This window comes from Xenopus tropicalis, chromosome 9 (genome assembly GCF_000004195.4).
Source record: "Xenopus tropicalis strain Nigerian chromosome 9, UCB_Xtro_10.0, whole genome shotgun sequence".
In the NCBI taxonomy this organism is placed as follows: Eukaryota; Metazoa; Chordata; class Amphibia; order Anura; family Pipidae; genus Xenopus; species Xenopus tropicalis.
In genome coordinates this window covers 33,119,816-33,137,357 of record NC_030685.2, presented here as the reverse complement: position 1 = coordinate 33,137,357, position 17,542 = coordinate 33,119,816, and the positions used below count along the sequence as shown (strand labels likewise).

The following is a 17,542-nucleotide window of genomic DNA, read 5'->3' as shown; positions in this document are numbered from 1 at the left end:
CTGGAAAATGATTAAGTTTAGATTGGTCTTAATTAATTTGTATTTTTTGCTGCTCCAAAATAGCATTTAAATAACCGAGCCACCTGCTTGATGAACACCATCCTTATTGCATATAGTACAGCACACAAAATGCCAGGAGATAATTTAACAGCAAGTTTGCAGGCAAATTATTAATCCTAAATGTCAATTCAAAAAAGTGTCCATTACATAGTAAATGCCTATGGGAATGGAATGGAAATGGTAAACAGTATATATACACTATACTTTTAGTACTATTAAGGGTCTTTTGTCTAATGAAATAAAATATCATTCTAAGCAACTTTTATTTATACAGGTATAGGACCCATTATCCAGAATGCTCGGGACCAAGGGTATTCCAGATAAGGGGTCTTTCCGTAATTTGGATCTCCACACCTTAAGTCTACTAAAAAATCAATAAACCACTAATCAAACCCAATAGGAGTGTTCTGTCCCCAATAAGGATTAAGTATATTTTAGCTGGGATCAAGTACAAGGTTCTGGTTTATTATCACAGAGAAAAAAGAAATCAAGTTTAAAAATCTTAATTATTTGATTAAAATGGAGCCTATGGGAGACGGGCTTTCCGTAATTCGGAGCTTTCTGGATAATGGGTCTCCGGATAAGGGATCCCATACCTGTATATGAATTTAATATGTTTAAATCTTTGTAGGTATTTGTAAATGTAGTTGCTAGCGAATGCACAATCTGTATGGATATTTATGTTCTCTGCATTACTGGATGTGACTCCTTAAATATTGTGGCAGAAACCACCTGGTTAACAGGCCTGGGGGAGAAGTGACTTCTACAATGTTTCAAGAGCCTGAGCCAGAGATAAGAAAGGAATATACAACACTGCTTTCAACTGCAATTACAGTTACTAAATTTTAAAACAAACATAAATATTGCAACACTATTTAGAATGACATGTGTTTTGCAAATGAATTCTTATTCATTCTATTTATAGGTTTATGAAGGACATCAGTCTGTTCACAGCTGCTGTGTTTATAAGCACCCCCACACAGGAATAATAAATAAGACAAGTTTCTTAGAGTAAAGTAGGGTTGCCACCCTTTTGTGGGTGAAGGTCCAGACAGGGGCAGGTGACATCAGGGGCTGGATGATTTATTTAGGGCATGGGTTTGTGACATTAGAGGGTGTGACTTGTATCTGCTGATTGGCTGACTCCCATGTCAGTCAGTGACCAGTCCTGTCCGGACAGGTAGTTTTGAACCAGACAGTGCATGCCAAAACTGGACTGTCCATTCTAAAACTATACAGGTGGCAGCCTCAGATTGTTGTGGTACGAACAGCATGCATGTAATAAGGGTTGTGCTTCCTGTTTATTATTTAAATGAAACATTGATCTTGTTTAATAAGAAAAAAATATATATATTTTCTATATACTGGGTGCATGTAGAAAATTATCTATTTGTACCATTTGTAACCCAATTGAAATTAAAATGTTTTAGATTATATATTAGATTTTGCGTCCACTAAAGAAACATTGTTCCATTGTAATCATTTCCCTCGTTATAATATCTTTCATTTCCTTGCATGGCTTGCCTGGAGGCTTTACATGTTGCACTGGACACAGTTTTATTTATTTATTTGTCTGTTGCTTGGTTACCAGAGCCCATTGTACAATTAGAATAAGGATGGGTAATTCTGCCTCTGTCTGTAGCTTCTCTTTGTGTCATTGTTTAAACTTAACAATGGGAAAGTCCTCCTCTTTAAAGATATTAAATGCATTTAAACTATTCTCTATAATTTCTATAAACTGAGTGTCAGGGTTCATTCTTAATGGTGGTTATTGTAACCGCATCCTCATTATTATATATGTAATGTATTGACTGTGGCAGTTCAGACTTCCACTTGTGATTGCAAAAGTCACAGCAAAGTGCCAATAAAGGCAGTATGACTATACTTGCTTGCACCTTAAACTTTAGGAGCATTTCACCTAAATGGTACTGATACAGGGCACTAACTAGGGGTAGGCAGAAGTGGCACGTGTCTAGGGCACAAACTAGCAGGTGTTAGTAAGTACAGGGAACCGATTTGCTTTGCACTCCTTTTTTATGTGAGCTCTCTTCTTTTACAAGCATCCATTAGACATCTAAATAGTTAAATACAATTTTTACATGCTTTTCTACTATACAAAAGCAATAACATACTTCTAAAATATATTATCAAATTGTTTATAGTGATGTCAGATATAATTGGAGTCTATTGATGTAATTTATCTAATGTTATCATCATATCTCATAGAAACTTGGGTACTTATAGGCCCTCAATCTTTTCTTGAAGTATAAAGCTGGCCATACAAGTACCAATACAATCTAGCCAGTGTAGGGTTGCTTTAAGTACAGGTATGGGACTTGTTAACCAGAATGCTCAGGACCTGGTTGTTCTGGATAAGGCATCTTTCCGTAATTTGGATCTCCATACCTTAAATCTACTAAAAAGTAATTTAAATATTAAATAAATGCAATAGGATTGTTTTGCCTCCAGTAAAGATTAATTATATCTTAGTTGGGATCAAGTACAATGAACTGTTTTATTATTACAGAGAGAAAGAAAATCATTTAAAAAAAAATGTAATTATTTGCTTATAATGGAGTCTATGGGAGATGGCCTTTCCATATTTCAGAAGTTTTTGGGTAACAGGTTTCCGGGTAATAGAAATCACCTCCGTATCTGAGGACCTGCAGCCTTTGCCTTTATATGGATATGCAACTCCTTACTGGTTTTCAATATGAATACATTTCTTATATAATTTGAAATTACTGTGAGGCTTATACTCTGTCTTTGGAATAACTTCCACTGGCTTAAAAATTTAAGGAGAGCAAAATTCTAAACATAAATTTGATAGAAATGCCATAATTATATACTAAACGTACTGCCCCACCCTAGAGTTTCAGTATCTCTATAACAATAATCCAGGCCTACAAAGTTGTTTAAAGGAGCTCACTATTGCTAGGAGTGTCAGTGACACTGCACATGCTAATTGTGCTCTGGGCATCTAATCAGAAACTAAGATGAGGGGTTGTCACAAATTATCAAGCTGCAATTGAGGTTCATCTGTCATAAAAGATAATGTCACATGATTGATTATAAAATTCTGATGTCAGTTGCAATGGTTTTAGAGCTGCAATTAAATACTAATCAGCCTTGTATTGTGACACTTATATTCAGTATATACAGTATATTGTGCGTCGGTCCCTAAACTCAGGTAACTGACAGCAGCACAGAGCATGTGCAGGGAATCCGCAGAAAAGAAGATGGGGAGCTACTGGGGCCATCTTTGGAGGCACAGATCTTTCCTGCTAAAGGGCTGTGGTTACCTTGGCTGGTACAGAACCCCAAAATATAATGTACAGCATTTATATCCTATTTCTTTTTTAAGGTTTAAGTCTCCTTTAAAACATGGAAGTTATATTATAAGAGAATCACACACACTAACAGAGAGGAATCGTTTATATAAAGAGCTTAGTGGAAGTTTAATGAGTTAAAACATCATCTAGGAAGGTTTAATAATACATCCTGCTTTTTGTACACAAGTTGTTTTTTTATGATACACTTTTGATTAATGTCTATTTTTAATGTCAGTGGAAAAACAGAATGCAGAGTAACTAGAGTGTGGCGTAATGTAAATGCATCACTTTATCTGACGTTCAATAAATTGAAAGCAACGATTTTAAACAGAAAAAGGGACCAATGCAAACAGAAATTAGAAGTAATTTTGCTTTTGCAACGCGCACAGATAAGTACATATTATTATAATCGTAATTACGAGGCAGCTACTCTAAAATTATCCATTATTGCCTGAAATTCTACTGGAGGCATTAAAAGCAGCTTGATTCATCCTACACTCTTTGCTGGGAATTGTGACTTAGGAGCCCACCTTTTTAGAACTAAAATGATATTTTCTTTAGTGCCAGTGGCAATTCCAGAGCAACAATTATGGTTACCTTATGTGGCAACTATGCTATTTTCTTGTCAGTCAGATTATTATTTTTTTTATTTCGAAACCAGAAGGTAGCACACTCCTTTGTTTTGTTTTCCTATTGCCTGTATACAGTGATAATGGTTATTATGGTGTTGGCTTCCTTAAAATCAATATTCTGTTATATTGTGTGTGTGTTTGTGTATATAAATATATATCTAAACAGGCATGGAGTGACGGCACACACAGGATTTTCACACGCAGTAGTAGAGTTTTGCAAAAAAGCAATTAGAGGTTTATTTTGACCAAAATAAACCTCTAATTGCTTTTTTGCAAAACTCTACTACTGCATGTGAAAATCCTGTGTGTGCCGTCACTCCATGCCTGTTTAAATTATTCCTTGCACAAGCACCCAGGTATTATAACTACATATGGTGTGCAACTTCCAAGCATTTTGTATTCTAAATATATATCTATATAACATACAAAAAAGATGAGCAACACTGGGATTTCTGTGAAAATCAAAAAAAATATATTTAAATGTGCATATACGGGCAACGTGGCGTTTCGGTCCTCCCTAGGACCTTTCTCAAAAAATATCTAAAAAATATTTTCAGACCGGCACACAATTTTATGCCTTTATTTTTAGCACATTGCACAAAAAAATCCGACATTTTAGTCACTATTAGGACTTTTCTCAAGGATAAGGAACTATAAGTGACCACAAGAATAACAGAATCACTTGTCTTAATAATGTATACAGATTAGAGCTGGTTATACACTGGAGAGATTGTCAAACAAGCGGATCTTTCTCAGATATGACCACTTTGAGGTGGCAATGTTGGGCTGTTCTGATTGCTTGGCCCAACAGGAAAATGAAACCTTTCGATCAACATATGGCTGATTTTCACCCAGATATCGGTTGGGTAGGCCTGTTGGAGGGACCCATACACAGGCAGATCCACTGCCGAATAATTCTAATGCAGCTGACTCAGCAGCTTAAATCTGCCTATGTATGGCCACCTTAAGATTAGTTTAATTGATTGTAGCCCGTGTGCACAAATGATTTTGTGTGGGCAGAGCAGTGGGGTGCGTACAAGCTAAAAGCAAATTACGTGTCTACAAAATATCTTGTGCACTACACAATTTATTTTATGCCCTTGTGTCATAATTTGTGTGTAAACATGAGTGAACAGCTTAGAGGGAACCATGGATACCAAATTTGCTGAAGGTTATAGTTGCTGACTTAATTAAGCAGTTGATGTTCCATCATGCTTAAGCTAATGTAGAAAAATAAAGGGTAGGTCAAATTAATTTTGGTACTATGGCTAGGAGAAGAAACCAATGGCACTTGATATATAGTGATAGTTGTTGAAGCTAGAATAAGGACTTTTGCCCATGTCTCATAAGAAATAGAGGTCAATGAGATATTGGCAATGAGATCTAGGAAACAAAAAGCATGATCCATGGAAAACTGAAAAACAAACTCTTAAACCTGGAAGGCAGTGATTCCAAAGCTGTGTTGCTGGCTACCTTGAGAGGACCTGGAGTGGCGGGGTGAGCCTCATTCTATTGATATCTCATCTGTTAAGTTAAGATCTGGGTTTAATGCATATTTGATGTTCTAGATCCTAGAAGCACAGCTAGAATATCAGTTGGGGTGAGATTTGGGGATCAACACTTATTTGAGGTACCAGATATTGGTCCTCCGACAGGGGCGTGAACCAATAAAACTCCAACAAGCATTGTTGTAAGGCAAAACAGGGAACGACTCTGAATTAGCTGTATATATCTATCCTTTTCTTATATTCACTCATTGGGCCACTGAACTTTCACACCACAGAGTTTTAAAAAGTATATCCTACATACTGATATATGTTTATTATATTATATGTATATGTCTGTTATGCCTTACTCTGCATTTGCCTAAAGCCCTCCTTTCTGTGCATAGCCAGGACGGCATATCATTATAGGTGCAGCAGTTTTTCCCTGTCCTTTTTGGGAAAATGTAAAAGGTAGGAGTTAGTTTGGGTCTCAGAGAGCTGTATACTTGGCATACCCAGTAAGACAGAGATTTGGGTTTATAGCTAATTTAGGGTATAGTTATATATTTAGAAATCTGGATATTGGCTTCAGATGTTTTTGGTTTTGCCTCCCTCAGTGTCCATAAAAAAGGTATGAATAACCTCAGCTGTAGGGGGAGAGTTAAACCATCACCTCCATAATGCATATGCTAGCCAAGTGTTCATTATTGCTTTGTTTTACTTTTAAACTTTTAAAACTTGAAGTTTTTTAACTTTTTACTATGAATATAGGTAGCGCATGCATCTAAACTGTCACTTTGATTATGGATGACAACATAACAATTTACCTTTTCCCCCAATAGATTTATCAGAAAACAGGGTTTGGATCGCCTGTTTCTTGAATGTGACACGCATATGTGGCGACTTGGGGATAGAAAGATCCCAGAAGGCATTAATGTGGATGGTGGCTCTGATTGGTTCCTGCTAAACAGGAAGTTTGTGGAGTATGTGACCTTTTCCAATGATGATCTGGTTACGAAGATGAAGCAGTTTTATTCCTACACCCTTCTTCCAGCTGAGGTAAGATGACTATATTATGTACAAATATGTACTTCTGGTGGGCATATGATACAAAGTTCTACCTGTAGAAATTACCTTTACAGCTATTTTTCTATCTATCTATCTATCTATCTATCTATCTACCTGTTTCTCTAACTGATATAAACAGTTAGGAAGTTTGGGGGTTATATAATTTATTTGGACCTGTTATCCAGAATGCTTGGGCAGATAAGGGGTTCTGTAGTTTGCATCTTAATAAGTCTACTAAAAAATAATTTAAACATGAAATAAACCCAAGGGGTTTTGCCCCAAAATTGAGTCATTCAACTTAGTTATCTTTATGTACAAGGTACGGTTTGATTATTACAGAGATAAAGGAAGTCTTTTTTAATGATTTTTTAATGCCTGTATACAAATAAGACATTTTTAGCCACATTATTTTTGGGGAGGAACTGCAACTCCCATATCTTAGTTACAGGGGACAGCAGCAATAGTTCCATAAGAGAAAAAGTAAAAATGTGCCCATAGAACAACATGTTAAGCTAACGGTGCCCATTCGAAATAAGAAATCTCACGTATGGACATTTGCTTAATTTATAGTTTTGTCTGTCACATTTTCTGTTTGAAAATACTGCAGAAGGCATTTTAAAGTAAATTAAATGTACCGAGACCATTTAAATGTCATTGAATCAAGTCCAGTGTATCAACAAACCTATAATTATTTCCATTCTCTCGGTAAAAGAGTTTAAATGGCATAGCTTAAAAATGTTTAATTTCCTCTTTTCCCTTTCTTTTTTTATATATTGCAATAGAACCCTTCTCTGGTACAAAAAAAATATGCATAGATATAATTGTATAATTTCCCAAGCAGCAGTTGCAGTGCAGGGTTATCCTTTTTATCAAATAAGCTTATACTAACTGAGGCACACAGGTCTTAAGTAGGGACCCTAGGCAATGTTTTATACATGTCCCTGTTATGCTATAATTTCATGGAAGGGAAGGCTAAACATGACATGCCATGAGATGGGTTACCCCATATGCACTTTTGGGCAACTTGATAACACGTGTGAGTGGAAAGCAAAATAACAGATTGCAAAGTGACTGGTGTGGATTTCTTTATTCAGCTAAAAATGGCCCCAGAGAGAAACTAAGCACTATTTTATCACTGCAGAAGGGCAATAACAAACTTACTCTCAGGCAAATTTCTGTTCTGGCGATTTGAAAAATAGCTGCCCTTTGGCACACTTTATTCCATAACACATGTATAGGTATGAGATCAATTATCCAGAATGCTCAGGTTTTCCAGATAAGGGGTCTTTCTATAATTTGGATCTCCATACCAAGTTACCAAGTCTACTAAAAAGTCATATAAACATGAATTAAACCCGACCGGATTAATAAGGATTAATTATATCTTCGTTGGGATTAAGTACAAGGTACTGTTATAATGGAATATGTTTTAAAAACTTTAATTATTTGATGGAGTCTTTAGTGGATGGCATTCCCATAATTTGAAACTTTCATGATAACCAGTTTCCAGATAACTGATCCAATACCTGTATTGCTTTCGAACACAACTATCACCATTTAATTTTAAAGCCAAAGGGCAGCCATTCCCTTTAACAGAATTGGCCGCTGCAGATCTCACTTTAAAGATCATGATAAAAAAAAATTACAATAGAACCCAGATTTTTCATTTCCCGGGAATTTAAACCATTTTTTTATGGTCCAATGCCTCAGTTGTAACCCCACCATCCAAAAAACCTCTTAGATTGCATAATACTGAATTTACTCCTTTTGTTCTCTGTGTTAAATACTTTGTATATCAGCTGCTGTTTACTCTTTCATGAATGTTCTCTATAGGGCAAAGTGCATAGGGACATAAGATAAAATATACTCGGGGGAACCTGGCTAGCTATGACTCTGCCTAATGGAGGGAACATAGATAAACTTGTCTCTCTGTGAAATCTGAGCCAAGGGGAACTTGCAGTTTGATGGATAAATCATAAGATCTTTGTCTCAATGACATAGACTTAAGTGGGTGAAATTAGAACTAAGCCAAATCCAACATAGTTAATACAGTTGAGGCAGGGATATTTAAATATTTAATGGTCTTTCTTCAAGCAGAAATCAGCCTTGTAAAATCACACTATACGTTAAAGCATTCTTCACAGATCTTTGCCTTCACTAGTGTTTCATACATCTTGTCTCTTGTACTTTACCAAGGTTGTCATAATTCGACTGGCTGAATTCAGCCCACATGATAAATCATCCCTTTTTATTCCATCCCAGTTACTATCACCTTTTCCTCTCAACTCTGATAACCTCTTGGTCCATTATCTCTAAGAGAATTTCTTGTATTATTATGAAAGGACACAGGGCAATGGGTAATTGGGTAGTTTTGCATCGCTTGAGTGAAAATGGATGCCTTTATAGATTCCACTAGTCAATTCAAGCATTAAATCCATATTCACATAATATTACAAAGTGACAGAGGGTTATTGAGAAGAATATACTCATTAGAATTCTATGCCGTTTATTTATAGACTATGATGTTTTTACATAATTTGCCATTTATGTTTTGCTTGTAGTCCTTTCTGTTATTTATGCTTATTGCATATTCAGATTTTTTTCTTCATGGCATTGTCAACCAGAGGGAACTTTCTATTATCTCTCTAATTACCAAAATTAATATGTTCTGCCCTAAAAACCTAGATTGAGCGGTAGAAGTGAGTTTTGATGGCTCTAAGCATCGTTAGCGCTGTGGGGCAGAAGGAATTGTTTTCATTAAATTTATAATAACCCAAATTTTTATGCTGTGTCCTTAAAATCTACATTACATTCTGGACCAATGGTCTGAAGTCATTGGGAAGCATGCCAAGCATTTAATGTCTTGAAGATTTTTAAATGGCAACTTAAAGGTAATAAGCACCCAAGGCACAGTGAAACAGTAGAGCCTAGCAAGTTAGTTCTGTGTGTAGCATAGCAACCTTATATCAGAGTCCCGTGCATCTCCAATTAACTTGAGCCTTTTTATCCTTTTTCATGTAGACAGCATGAAACATTTAAGAAATAATTTTCTGTTCTGCATGGTTCTTTGGAGCCAAGGTTATAATGTCCATGATAATCATATATTTCGTGTACAGAATTTTAGCCTTCTTACAGATTGAAGAATAATATTAAACTGTTAAACAATCAGCAATATTTATAAGCCCCGGGCACCAAAATCAGATTCGCTGTAAGATCAGAAAGCCATAGGAAGTGAATGGGTATTTGTCATGCACTGTATTAGAATATTGTTGGATAATAGGGTGCCATCAGACTCCATTGAATTCACATTTATAGTGGATTGAAAAGTCAAAGGAGAACTAAGGCCTTTTCAATTCTTGGTGCCTTCCAGATGCCTCTCTCCTTTACCCCACATACAGCCCTGGTTTACATACCCTTTCATAGAAAGCAAACACGGCAGCATTAACCAGGGACAGAATTAAGGGAGAGGGTCACAGTTACTTTGTAACAATATTACTTTGTAACAATATTACTTTTTATATACTGTAAATATGGATACTTGTTAAGTGCTTAGCTGTCTGGGGAAGTAGTTCAGCAGTGGCATTTTTGTACCAGTCTACAGTGCTCACTGTGATTCTAGCCCTACCTCCTTGACCACTGTTTCACCCTGCTGCAAATTTGATGGGTGAAGGCAGATTTACTAATTTTCCACATTTAAAAAAAGAACTGCATAAACGAATTTCCCTGAATGTCTGACATTTATCAAAAAATCTGAATTGAAAAATTACGTGTGGGAAAAAGTTGCTTATAGTCACACAAAAGCCAACATCAAAAATCTAATAACCTCTGAAGATTTGAAAAAAAGAAACATTTTCCAGGGAAGGAAAGAGACATCTGCCATTGACTTCTACATGTTCTGGATAAGTTTTAGATTGAGTTAGTAAATGGCCCCCTTAATGTTTATTTACTGCATTGGATATTCCTGTAACTATTGTTGAATGACAAATACAATGGTTTCACGCATTGGTATGTTTGATGTGGGTTAAGGTGAGGGCCAGTCCAAATGTTTGGGACTCAAATCCAAATTTCTGAAGGTGTCTGGTACTAGAGTTACCAGGGAAACTAATAACGTTGTTGGGTTATCTACTGCCCAGAAAACACATTATAATAACATTTATAAATAAGCAAAGAACTGGCAACTGATTGGCTTCAGGTGAATATGGGAACCTTCTTGAACAGTTTAATGCTAATAGGGCTTCCCTTGGGTGTTTAAAGTTGTAGAGACCAAATGTTTCCCCTTAAGGAGGTGAAATGCTCTGCTATGTTGTCATTAATTTAAGCAAATTTTATTTTGAGTGGTGTATTATTAACGTTTTCATAGAAGAACCTAATAGTTGATCTTTTTCCTAAAAAGGCTGCTATAAGATACTATAGGTCAGTAAAACTCCAGCTATGTAAGGGTTAGTCTCAAACTTCCAAAGAAATAAAGTAAAAAGACCCCTACCTTCATAAATAACCATTGTTACACATGCCAAACTCAGCAGTGAGTTTTGACACAAATTACGCTGCTTTGCTATGTACAATACACTGACACATGCTTTCCTTAAAGCAAGAACCAACAAATAGAAGAATGTCCCCTTAAGTCAGCACCACAACAGCTGTGCTGTAATTTGAATGGAGTTACAGCAGACTGAGCTCCCTTCTGGCATATGGGAAATATTTTATTTTGTAGCATACACATGTATTGCCATCAGAATTCAAATGACAGCAATCATTTTGCTGCAGTATTCAAAACATATATTGCATAAAAGAGAGGTATTTTTCAGCGTAACCAAATAGTGTATCCTGTACAGGTATAGGATCCATTATCCAGAATGCTTGGGACCAGGTTTATTCTGGATAAGGGGTCTTTCCATAATTTGGATCTCTATACCTTAAGTCTACTAAAAATCAATAAAACATTAATGAACCCCAATAGGAGTGTTTTGCATAAATAAGGGTTATTTATATCTTAGTTGGGATCAATGTTTTATTACTGTTTTATTACTACAGAGAAAAAGGAAATCAGTTTTAAAATTCTGAATTATTTGATTAAAATGGAGTCTATGGGAGTTTTCTGGATAACGGGTTTCCGGATAAGGGATCCCATACCTTTATACATTTGGCCCTATATATTATATTGTCACTGCTTTAGGTTAGGTCCAAATGGATTATATTGACATCAAGAATCCACTGGAGAGCCAAACAGTATAATGTAGTATTTAGCTTTATTCTGGGCAGTGGATGGTGATGTCACTGTTGGCGAGGCACTGATGTGACGGGCGGGGCTATGACTTGGCGATTGCCGTGTCAGTCTTAGACAGTCCTGACTGGTTTTCCCAATCGCAGGCAGTTATGACTCAGACAGCGCTTCCAAATACAGGGCTATCGGGTTCAATGCCAATGACAGGTGGCAACCTTAGTCCTAAAGGGAATCTAAACCCTACTGCACTGCTTAACCACACTTTACTCAATTCTTGCTGGACTACAGATATTAGAATAATGTAATAATAATACTTCCTCCTTCCTACTGTGTCTCATACCACATGACCTTTATCCCCATGTATTTATACATATTTATTATAACACTAGGCCTCCCTGTGTGTAATTTTGTATATTGTAAGATTGTACAGCACTGCGTACCTTTGAAGCGCTTTATAAATAAAGTTATACATACATACATGTTAGGAGCTGCAGTGCAGCAACATCAAGGTCATATTCTTAAAGCAATATTGCACAATAAAACTCTTCCCCAAATCTCCACCGCCTTAAAATGCAAAGAAATCCTCTGATGAGAATCTCAACTGATCTGTGTAAATCTGCCTTTGTATTTTTTGTTCTTCTTGCAACTAGAATTGGAAGCAATAAACACAATTTTCCCAGCCTGTCCTTTATCCCCATGTTTAATTACAGTGTAATATAATGAACTAAAAATGGCACAGTAACCTCCATATGTAAGATGACAGCAAGATGTTTGACATAGGGCTTTAGGCATAGAGGCATTTTTAATGGTGATTTCTCTTGTAATAATGTTTTTCACCAACTAATATTTAAAATTAGGGGGCACAGTGGGGCAGCATTATGGATGGGTTTAGTAGCACATATACCCAGTAAATGACATTATTCATTGTTCTAAGTCAGCTCATCACTTTTTTTTTCCTTTTTTGATTTGAAACTAACTTTTTTAACGTATTTATGTATGTATTTGTATATTTAGTATTTAAATAGCACTACTTGTTTGTTTAGTGATGTACATTTAACTATATTCTTGCCTTTTCGTTTCAGTCCTTCTTTCATACAGTCCTGGAAAACAGTCCATATTGTGACACCATGGTTGACAATAATCTTCGGATTACAAACTGGAATCGTAAATTAGGCTGCAAATGCCAGTATAAACACATCGTTGACTGGTGTGGATGCTCTCCCAATGACTTCAAGCCATCAGATTTCCATAGATTTCAGGTAAGTAAAACATATCTAGACAAATGCTCATTGGATCAGTAAGCACATTTACAAACATTGGCCTTTGTGATTGGCAAAAACATTGTCATGGGACATCACTGTGTGTAACTGGATGTGGCTGGTGTGGATCAGTGACATGGGCTAAATTATTTAAATATTGGTAGGTTTACAGGAATGAGTGAGGGATTTGTCTGTTCAATCACTTTCTGCTTTGCTGGATAAAGAAGAGAGAAAAAAGTGGGCACATTTACTAAAACTCTAACATTTCTTATATTTTTATTTTTAAAAATTCAACTAAACTCACTTCCACAAATGTCTGACATTTACAAAAAAATCTGAACAAGCTGAAAAAGTCAGAGCAGGAATAAGTCTTTTTTGAATTGTCACCCCGAAAAATCTGAAACCTCTAAAGTTTTGAGGCAAAGGAATCTTTCAAGGAGAGGGAAGGGACATCTGCTATTAACTTCTACATGATCTCAGCAACTTTTAGCTGGTGAATTGTTGGATTCAGATTTTTAGCTGTTTTGTCATAAAGTAAATTTTGAAAAAATTGCAACTTTTTTTTCCGCGACTTTTAGAGCTAAAAATTCTATATTTATTAAATAACCCCCCTAAATCTTTTAACCCATAGCAACCAATCAGTTGTTTGCTTTCAAACTGCTGACCAGTAAATACTACACTCTTTCGTTAGTGTTGGTTAATAGACCTTTTGCAAACTTTGCTGCTTTTTTTTGTTTTATTAGTGGGAAGCTCCTGACAATTGATTAACTTTCATAAGACCAGTTCCCCCTCCCCAGGGGAGCCCCTCCCACTGTGACACCATGCTAATACCAACCCCCTACACTACTACACCTCTTGTTCTGCGGAGGGCGGATGGGAGCTGTTCAAGGTATACAGAGAACACTCCCTTTACTTGCATCCTCTTTTAACCCCTTGTGTCTCCGCCTATCCCCACAGCAACCCAGGAAACAACAACATAGTTACATAGGGTTGTAAAGTAAACCCAGCACACACAACCCACACCTACCAATCTATACACTCACATACATAAACTATATATAAACCACTAGTACTAACTGTAGATATTAGCATCACAATAGCCTTGGATATTCTGATTGTTCAAGAACTCATCCAGGCCCCTCTTAAAGTGGACCTGTCACCCAGACATGAAAATCTGTATAATAAAAGTCCTGTTCAAATTAAACATGAAACCCAAATTCCTTTTTATATTAACACATCCAAACCCATTATAAAGGCATTTAAAAATCACAGCTGTCAATCATATATTGCTTGCCCCACCTCTATGCCTTAGGCATAGAGGCGGGGCAGACAGTAACTTTAGCTTTCCATTCAGCACTTCCTAGATGTCACTGCACATCTCACTTCTCCCCTCCCTCCTTCTTATCTAACTGTGTAGCAAGTGCATGGACCTGGGCATCAGGTCCCCCATTCTATCACTTAAACAAGATTTTGCCATGATACAAAGCTTGCCTTAATAACAGTGTCCACAAAATGGTGCCTGCCTGCTTGCTTTGATTGAGTAATTCCAAGACGGAAGGAAACAAGATTTATATTATTTATATAGAGTAAGTAAAGTTTATTTTGCTCAACTAACAATATAGAAAATAATTTGGACTTATTTCTTAGGGTGACAGGTCCGCTTTAAAGGCATTAACAGAATCTGCCATTACCACATCTCTAGGAAGGGCATTCCCCAACCTCACTGCCCTCACCGTGAAAAACCACCTACGCTGCTTCAAATGGAAGCTCCGTTCCTCTAATCTAAAGGGGTGACCTCTGGTGCGTTAATTGTTTTTATGGGAAAAAAGAACACCCCCTATCTGCCTATAATCCCCTCTAATGTACTTGTACAGAGTAATCATGTCCCCTCGCAAGCGCCTCTTTTCCAGAGAAAACAACCCCAACCTCGGCAGTCTAACCTCATAGTTTATCATCTTCCATCTATTAATATACAAACAACACCGCTAACACCCTCTTCCGGTTCCTTCCATCCTAGCCCTGTCATGGCCCCTTTGTTCCCAGTTCCTGGCTCACTCCCCACATGCATTCTGAAAAATGTACCTAAAGTCTAGGAAATGTTGCAATTGAAATGGATTAAAACCGAAAGGGACTGTAAAAAAACATAAAATATGGGAAAGTAATATTTGGGTTTGACTGTACCTGTGAAACTCCTGTTTCGGTATTTAAATTGTATTTTGTTTCCTCTCAAATACTAAAGAATAACTGTATTATGCTTTTATATGTGCTGTGAATCTGCTCCACGTTGAGTCCTGTGTTTAGAATTTATAGTGCCCATTAATCATTGCTGCGCAGGTGAGGTGTCTATCCCCATGTTTTGGTTTTATTAAATCGCCCAGACTTCAGCAGGATGTATGCAAATAAATATCATTTATATTCAGAGAAGCTTTGTAAGTGAATGAATTAATGGAGCTGCTTAATGGATGTTGTGACAACTACAGACTGAAGTAGGATGAGTCCAGTCTACAGCATTCATCTTTTCACTAAGATGGATCAGCGGAAAAGCTCCTTTGGCTGTGACTTTGATTTGCTCTTTACCAGTAATGCATGCGAAGGGCGTGAAGAATTTGCACCAACTCACTTGGAGAACATTTAAGGGTTAATGCAAAGGTCAAAATACTTGCACCAGGTCTAGTCAAAAAGTCAAAGGCCAGCAACATAAGATAGAATTCTGCAATCAAACTAAATGACTAATATTACTTTAATAACTGTCTTAGAATGTTAGCAATTGTCTTATTGTCTAATCACTGATTGGTTGCTGTGGGTTACTGGCTAAGTGCATAACTGCCCAATGCTGATAAATGGCCCCCGATGATACATGTTCTCTTAGGGGCTATTTAATAGATAGTGCAAAGTTTATTTAGGCCAACCGCAACCAATCAGCAGTTAGCATTTACTGGCCTGCAGCTTTAAAGCAAGCTTGTGAATGGTTGCTATGGATACAGTGTCTTAAATATATAATTTGCCACAACAATGCACCCAATTGCAGCAGTGAAAAGAGAGCCAATGGAATCTGAACTGAGCCCCAAAATAGATTGTATTTTGGCTACCATGGTTTGACCCTGCTCCTGTCCTCTATAGTGCCCCCACCTCATACAAACCTGATGTAGGAATGTGGCTTTTCCACAAAGAGCAGTGATATTATGAGAGAGGTCCTTGACATAAAATAGGCTACTTGTGCAACCCAGGAGCAGGCTTTCTATTTAGGCCCTCTTCTGTCTTCTGCAGGATTTCTAGGGTTGGTAAGCCCTAATAACCAGCAGTCAAATCTCCAAAGGTGAGAACTACAGAAAAAAAATTTAATTAAAAAAAAAAAGCAAAAATGTAAATAATTTAAAAACCACAGAAAAGAAGTCTTATGCCTCAGACATCTGCAGATCGGAAAATGAATTGGTTAAAGTTTTTTTTTCTTCTCCTTATAAATTGTGGTTTGCTTTGTCCCCCTTGCAAATGCCCTATTCCTTCCTTTGTAGCCATTAAGCTCTAAACAAGGAATGTTTTGCTTTTCGTTTTGTATTCATCCACTGCAATGTTCACAGGGGAAAAGACGTTGATTTTGGTCAACGTATAATTGCTGTAAACAGTATCCACTTCTCTGAAAGGCCAATGGATTCAACAGAAATCAATGCTTCCCTCAGTGAAGTATTTGGCTTTGTCTAGACATAATTAACAGCCATATGTTGAGCAATACATTTTGTACTCTGATTACTCTGTAAAAGAGTGTCACATTTACCTGGTACCGAAGCACACCTAAATGGGTATTATGGCCCAATGGACTTTCACATGGGTGTTATTTCTAAAGGTCAGGGGTAAAAGACTGTTATGAACATGTAGTGGACTGCACCATTTTTTCATACTGTAAGAGCTAGTTTTATAAAGAGAGAGAGTTATGCAACATTTTTTAGACAGATAGATAGATAGATAGATACGTATAGGTGGTAAGAACAGTAGCAAACTTTGTATTTCATTTTACATAACCCCCTATGTGTGTGGCTAATGCCCAGGAAGGAACTGGCAGTAGTCAATATTAGTGATGAGTAAATCTGTCCTATTTTGCTTTGCTGAAAATTTAGCAGAACAGCAAAAAATTCATAAAATGCATTGACGTCAATGGACTTTTTTCACTGCGGGTTTTTTTCCCTCACACAAAATGCATGAAAGTAATGTGAAATACATTGAAGTCAGGTTTTTGCGGATTGTTTATTTTTGCAGAATTCCAACACAAAGACTCCATGCTGGGTGAAAAATGTCACTCTAATGTCACACTAATGTCATCACACTAATGTCATCACACTAATGTCATCACTAGTCAAGATGTTTTGAGGTGCAGAATTTTGTGGGCCTACAAGTAATACGTAAGGGCCCTCACACAGTATAATGTTAAGTAATGAAGCAAAATGGAGGGAGAAAGGGGGTACAGCCCTGTTCCGTTTGGGTGAAACCAGCC

The 17,542-nt window shown here is 36.8% G+C and overlaps 1 protein-coding gene across 2 annotated transcripts in view; it reads left to right on the top strand.

Annotated features, from left to right (window-relative positions):
• Nucleotides 1–17,542, top strand: part of xylt1 (xylosyltransferase I) — a 188,135-nt gene that overhangs the window by 147,788 nt on the left and 22,805 nt on the right. For both annotated transcript variants that reach the window (NM_001126940.1, XM_012970086.3), the window contains 2 exon segments: nucleotides 6,351–6,567; nucleotides 12,880–13,056. In NM_001126940.1, the coding sequence (NP_001120412.1) occupies nucleotides 6,351–6,567; nucleotides 12,880–13,056 (394 nt within the window).